This window comes from Nipponia nippon, unplaced genomic scaffold (genome assembly GCF_047370975.1).
Source record: "Nipponia nippon isolate SJK-2023a ecotype South Korea unplaced genomic scaffold, ASM4737097v1 scaffold_9, whole genome shotgun sequence".
Taxonomy (NCBI): domain Eukaryota; kingdom Metazoa; phylum Chordata; class Aves; order Pelecaniformes; family Threskiornithidae; genus Nipponia; species Nipponia nippon.
In genome coordinates, this window is record NW_028262413.1 from 46,963,890 (window position 1) to 46,971,033 (window position 7,144).

General features: G+C 37.0%; 1 protein-coding gene across 2 annotated transcripts in view; it reads left to right on the plus strand.

Annotated features, from left to right (window-relative positions):
- Window positions 1-7,144, plus strand: part of MAP2K1 (mitogen-activated protein kinase kinase 1) — a 40,901-nt gene that overhangs the window by 17,266 nt on the left and 16,491 nt on the right. For both annotated transcript variants that reach the window (XM_087745529.1, XM_087745530.1), the window contains exons 2-5: window positions 270-480; window positions 2,583-2,729; window positions 5,909-5,986; window positions 6,526-6,577. In XM_087745529.1, the coding sequence (XP_087601655.1) occupies window positions 270-480; window positions 2,583-2,729; window positions 5,909-5,986; window positions 6,526-6,577 (488 nt within the window). The remainder of the gene's footprint in view (window positions 1-269; window positions 481-2,582; window positions 2,730-5,908; window positions 5,987-6,525; window positions 6,578-7,144) is intronic.

Sequence of the window (7,144 nt, forward strand, 5' to 3'; positions counted from 1 at the left end):
CTCAAAGACAGGGAAAGTGAGTATCATCTGTTTGTGTTTATGTCATTGTTTTATCTGGAATAAAATACTGTTTACTTAAATCGGAGTTCCAATAATACGTGTGTTTCATGGGGATGACTGTACAAGTCGAGTCCTTCTAGATAATGTGTATAGGTGCAAAAATGTAGTGGATTTAATCTGACCTCAACACTGTATTGCTCTTCCTCTTGCAACACTGCTGGGTAAGCTCAGACAGCTTAATAATCATCTATTCTTTCTCTGTTGTACAGAACAAATTTGGAAGCACTTCAGAAGAAGCTGGAAGAACTAGAGTTGGATGAACAGCAGCGGAAGCGCCTTGAAGCTTTCCTTACCCAGAAACAAAAAGTTGGAGAGCTGAAGGATGATGACTTTGAGAAGATCAGCGAGCTGGGAGCAGGAAATGGAGGTGTGGTCTTCAAAGTATCTCACAAGCCTTCTGGTCTCATAATGGCAAGAAAGGTGAGTGCCTCAAAAATAGGAGCTTAGGGATGACTTTCATTAAGGAGGTTGTATCTGATGAGATACAGTGACTTTATTTAGAGAATAAGTGGTGTTCACGTACAAAAAAAAGACTATTTAATGCCAACTTCCAGAGAAGTTGATGTGTTTCAGAAAATAGGAAAGGTTGCACTTGCTTATCCTAAACTTCCCAGTTTTTCAGAAATAGCGTCCCGTGTGTTAGTAATGAAAGGATAGGCATTAATTCCTCCTTTTTTCTTTTTTTTTCCCATTTTGACAAATATATCTTTTCAGCTGGGTATGTATCTTCTAAAGAAAATGTGATAGACTCACTAAGGAGTAGCAGGCCTAGAAGAAGTTACTGAAAGGTATAAATTAGGGAAAAATGACAATATCCTGTATTCTGGTCCAGAAGTTTAGAGGAATGGAAAAGATACCACCTGTCCTAAGATGTTCCTTCACAGCTGCAGACCAGAAAAGGGCCTCTGGATGATACTGGAAAAAATGAGAACTCAAAAAAAATGAGAATGAAGGAATACATTGGAGTACAGTGGCGTCTCCTGTTTTATAGTTTCATCATGGGGTGCAGGTGGCTTCTGTGCAAAAAGGTACTTGTCCTTCTGGCAAGAGTATTTTTCAATGATTCAGGTTTATGCTTTACAACCAATAGCAGTTGTGACCTAGTTTGTAGGAGAACTGAGATTTTTTTTTTTTTTTTTTTAGCAGAAATAGCTTGATGTGTTAATTCTCATTTTGTTTATGTGAGGAGCCTTCACTTTCTCTCGGTATCCCTGGGAACCAAATCCAGTAAGGGAAACACGTCGCTGATACTGCCTGATTATTTCTGTTTGGGTACCTCATGCCTCTTCCTTCCAGGAGCGAAGTTCCTTGCACAGGTGGCACTTGTGACGAGGTAGCATGTCAGGGCATACGCTGTTGTGCTGCAGCGGGTGAGGCGGCAGGCTGCTGCGGTTCGTAGGAAACAGAACCTAGCCTTTGAGAAGGATAAAACACAGGTCACGCTCAAATCCCAGATCCCATTGTAACACTAGACTGAAAACTTCCATTTTTTTAAATGGAGAAGTTGAAAGACTTCAGGTATTTCTTTTTTTAAGAAGAGTACACGGTCGTCTTCAGCAAAACTAAAGGAAAATGTGCATGTACTGGCTTTAAGAATAAACCATGTTCAGTACACTGACGGTTTGGAGAGATGCAAAGAAAAATGCCCATTTCCGAGGCGTGAGAATTACAAAATGTACAAATCGCTGAGGTTTTCTTGAACTAAATCAATTTAATTGATTTTTTTTTTCACATACTATGGGTTTAACAGGAAATTTTGCCCCAGTTCATTGATATTTGATGCAACAGAGATGTTTGCTGAACTGCAATTTTTCTTTCCTATATTGACTAAAATTTGATTTCCATAATGTCTCTCAATGTTCTCTTTCACAAAAGAAATACACTTCTTGTATTGTATGAGAGAAGCAGTCTAGTGGAACAAAGTATTTTATGTAATCTTCCCTTTAGATTTAGTGTCAGTTTGGAGAGTTTTTAATTTGAGGTTCAGCTCATTCCTTCCACTAATGCTTTACAAACACCTGTGCAGATATTTTTCAGCAGCTGCTTCTGAGTCAGTATGTCTTTGACACATTTCCTTTAGACATTTGTTCATGGCTTTTCTTCAACATAAAGAGCTTCAGTTTCTGAACTATCCATAAAAAACAGATAAGTGAAGAAAATGTGCTGGAACAAAAAGTTTCTGATAAAGAAGTATTTTGTGAAAAGAAGAGACGGAAATCCTACCTTTTCATGACTGCTGATGTTACAATTTTCTCATGCTGTATTGTAGGGTTTTCTTTTCCCTTTGCCACTAAGAAAATAAGGACGGATTATTTTACAGTTAAGTCATGGAATAATTCTGGGTGGAAGGAGCCTTGGGAGGTCACGTAGTCCAAACTCCTGCTCAGAGCAGTCAGCTACAAGATCAGAGCAGGCTGCTCAGGGCCTTATCTAGCTAAGTATTGAAAACCTCTCTGAACAACCTGTTCCTTCTGAATGGCACTTTGCCACTGAGGAAATAATAAGAGTGGATTATTTTACAGTTAATTCATCTAGAGATCAAGCCGGCTATTCGAAACCAGATCATTCGTGAGCTGCAAGTTCTACATGAGTGCAACTCTCCATACATAGTGGGCTTTTATGGAGCTTTTTACAGTGATGGAGAAATCAGTATTTGCATGGAACATATGGTAAGTACATATAAATCTGTCTTAGCTTGAATTTATTAACAGACCATTAATCAGAACCTGAGTGTCCATAAGACTGAAGTTAACAAAGTAGACTTTTCTGCATGAATCAACAATCAAATACTATGTTTCAGATTTACTCTGCAGATCTGAGGCTGGGATTGATATGATCTGTTTTATCCCCTTCTCCAGTATCTGCTCTTCTGTAGAAGTCTAAGCTGTACAAATGTAGCCTTCCAATTGCTTCTCCTTTATCCGTGGTCCTTTTTGCTTTGTCTTATTCAAAAATATTTACCCAATTCTGCTACTTAGACACTTGTTCTGATTTGGGTTTAGTTTTGGTTTTATGCAGAATGGACCAGATCGCTCTGATACCACAGCCGTGTAGTCCTTAGTAGCTATGATAATGAGAATTTAGTTTATTCTTATTTAGATGAATCCATATTTTGTCTCCTTTTTTCAAATTCTACAGAAAATAAAAACATAAAGAATAGTGCACAGGAAGTGAACAAGCCCAGAAGGATCTTATACAACTTTTTTTAATGCCAAAAATATTTTTAACGGTGTTTCATTTTAATAGAAAAGTACACATTCTTCTCGACATCTGTTTGCCTTTCTCTAACCATATGGAGCCAAACACTAAAAGCAAATTTTCTGTAATTAAAGGTCAGTCAAATTGTTTGCCTCACTTGCTTAGTAGAGGATGTTTTTAACAATATCAAATACAATAAAACTGAAGACCTTTTTATTTTTTTTCCCTGAAAAAAATGTTTCTTTGGAGAGAAACCTTATTTTTTCTGGAAAGTACATGTGATTGTTCTAATGCTTCTCTGGTCTTCTCTTACGGAAATTTTTAGAAGAAATCGATGGTTGCCTAGGAACGAGTGATCATGATCCAGTTTTTAAGCATGTGCTAGCCGAATAGAAGGTGTGCATACCCCAAAATACAAACGACTGTTGGGAAGTATAAAGAAGTTAGTTTCTCAAAATGGAAAACAATAATGAAAAATAGAAAAATAGATGTTAAAAATTACTGTCTGGGCATTGTTTCAGAGTACATTATTAAATGTCGCAAACGTGCACATCTGCAGTTGCTAAAAGAGCACGTATGTTAACGCATGCCAGAAGAGAGATGGTGGTGGTATATAATTACATGTAGAAATAAAAGGCCTAAAGAATCTCAATTTGTCTGTCAATGAGAAAATTAACAGGATGATCAGGGTTTGCAAGTTCCTAGGCAGGGAATGATATATTTGACAGCAGACATCTCTTCAATTTAAGTGAAGGCAGTATGAAATCTGGTGTTTCAGTGCCAAATCTGGTCTAAGTCAGACTGGATACAAGATTTTACACATAGAACAATTGATCAATAAGATATGAAATAGAAAGTGGATTATTTAAACTGTAGTCTTAATTAAGCCATTAAGCTGTTGGTTTAATGCAAATCATTAGGTGGAAGGTTTTGGTCTCCTTTTGGATAAAAGATTAGATGAGAATCTCCATTGTCTTTTTTTGTACATATCTTTCTTTCAATTACTGCCAGTCAAAATTCTTATTTTTAACAGTGAGTTACAAAACATAAGTATGAATATGAACAAAAAGTTGGAGGTGGAAAAGGCATAGAACTTGAAGATTTGAGTGTTTGGTATTTTTAGGTACATAAATTCAAAATCAATGCATAACTTTGCTTAGCAGCAGGTATTTAACAGGCAAAAGGATTGGAGTCTGCTCATGAAAGACACAGAAGGCTGCAGCCAACACTAGGCAATTGAATTGTATTCAGCCTCTTCCAGGATTGCAGCTAGTTCTCAGGAAGAGGAAAAATTTTTTTTCAATATGAAAACTTTGTTAATACACTGGTGTCTCAGCAGAGACAGCTGTCCAGAAATGCAGACTGGTTATACAAGAGATTTATATAGACCTTTTATTCTGTTGGTGTATTTTTTAATCAAGTGTGGTGTACGTGGGTGTGTGTTCTACAAAAATACATGATCAAATAAGTATTTATATACTTTTCTTCTCATAAGAGGTTTTACATTTTAGTCCTCAAATAATAAAACTTTGCATTGTTGCTTTTTTCTTTCCACGTATAGATGGTGATGAAAACTTCCAAAGGATAGGTTAAGGCTGAAGGCAATTACTTTCTCAAGTTGGATTTTTTTGTCTTGAGTACTGCAAAATATCAAATGCTGATCTGGACAACAGGATATTGTTTTTTAATTTGAGAAATAACTGTCTAATTTCTTCTTCAATTGTATATTCTCTGTTCTAGAGAATCTAGACCTTATGCACAAACCTATTGTTGAATCAGTTGCTAAAAACAAATAGCATTTTTTTTACAGTTTTCCTTCTCAGAAGCCCTTAGCAACAGTGGAATATATTTGACTTTGCTGGGGGGTGTGTGTGCATGCATTCAATTTATTTAACCTAATACGATTAGCAAGGCTGTTACTTACCATGAAACTTTAAAAACATTTCTTCCTATTTTGGTTCTTTGAGAGCTCTGCCAAACCAACCCTCCATCCTTGGAAGCTGACGGAGTCACCCCCAACATGCAGAACTAAGAGAGGCCAACTTTCTCTGTGTAGGATTTTATCTGGGGGATGAGGGGAACAGGGATCTGCGTTTAATTATCATCGTGGGGTGGCACTAGCATGCATTATGTTCAGGAAGAGAACTCTCTCTTTTCCAGTGTGATGAAGTTTCATCCTTGTAATCAGGATCGTAAAATCTTCTATGCTTCTTCAGTCCTCCTCACTCTGCCTTTGGAGAGGGAGAGAGTATCATAGGATGGCTGTGACGAGAAAAAAATGCATGTTATTGGTTGGTCGGAAAGTTACAGAAATATGTAAAACTCCTAATGCTTGGTCAACAGCTGTTTGTGGACAGTGCTTCCATACTAGTGTTGCCATGGTTTGGCTCTTGTTAAGGCAGACCATTGTGTGAGGTGTTTACTTGAGTGGATGTTGTTACTGGCCAAATGTTTGTTTAAAATAAACATAAAACTGACTAATTCCTACTGAGGAATGATTTATTTTTTTTTTTTCAGATATGCACCATAACAATGTTAAATCGAACATGAAAAGCAACACTTTTCTCACAAAATTTAGGCTTCAGACTACAGTTTAAAATGTTTTAGAGTCATTTGATTAAATCTTGACTATTCAAACATTTGTTATTAGGATGGCGGCTCCTTGGATCAAGTACTGAAAAAGGCTGGAAGGATTCCAGAGCAGATACTGGGCAAAGTTAGCATTGCGGTAAGTGCGTTCGTCATTCTCAAAGACTGGAAGTGGGTACATTTGCGTCTCGGTGTGGTAATGCCAGATCCAGGAAGCTGCCACTTCAGGACTGAGGGATGTGAGAGAGAAGTATTACCAGATTAAGTGCGTTGCTTTCATTTAAAAAGCAGTCTTTGTACATGTCATTTGGTAGCTCAGGGCACTGGAATGAGTAATACATTCTGTTGTGTTTGCTTTGATTTTTCTGCTTTTGTATCAGCTGATGCTTCTGGATAAGAACAGAATTAACATTTCATTAAAAATTTTGATCGTTACCTTTTCATATCTATTGTGCAACAAGCTGTGTATGCAAAACTTCCAGTAAGGGTTTGGTTGACTCTGTCTTTCTAGTCTGAGCTGGAGGTACAAATTAAAACAAAATATGTATTTGCAGTGATTACATTTTAGGATTTCTGTTATAGTTATGTTGCATTCAGTTGGAATTCTTGTACAGACAAAGCATGCAGTTCTCTGTTCTGTTTCATAAATCGAAAATTTTTTCTTTTATTTGTCTTTAGGTAATAAAAGGACTCACATATCTGAGAGAAAAGCATAAAATAATGCACAGAGGTGAGATGAAATTTTACATTGTAACTTTTCTTGAATATAATTTTTATTCAAGTTGAAATACTTGCTCTTTTGATGATTGGTTCTTTATGCTTCAATATGACTTTGGTTCAGAGGGTTTTTCTCAGGTAGTGTAAGGCAAACCTTTTTTTTTTTGTATCCAAATGCCTTACTATGACTATCGTCTATCTTCAACTTCTGCCATCTTACTGCAGTTTATCTGCATTTATAATCCATGCTAAAACCTTGTAGGCTTGTATTATACGTGCACACAAAATTTCTGTCTGTGTTTGAAGTTGCTTGCTGCCAGAGTGACTTGGCTGGTTGGGAGTATGTGCTAGAGCTGGGAATCGGAGACCAGAAGTACTCCCTTTGCAGTAAAGATAGGAATACGTTGAAGGACCTAAGTGACTCCACCTCTGTTTCCCTTAAATACCAAATAAGTCTTCCGGCATTTTCTGGGAAGAGAAGAACACTTTTTCAGCACAAAAAAGTATGTGATAAACTTCTAGGTAAACACAGACAGGTACAGAAGCAGAGGCTGCAGGCTTGGACAGTACTATGCACTGA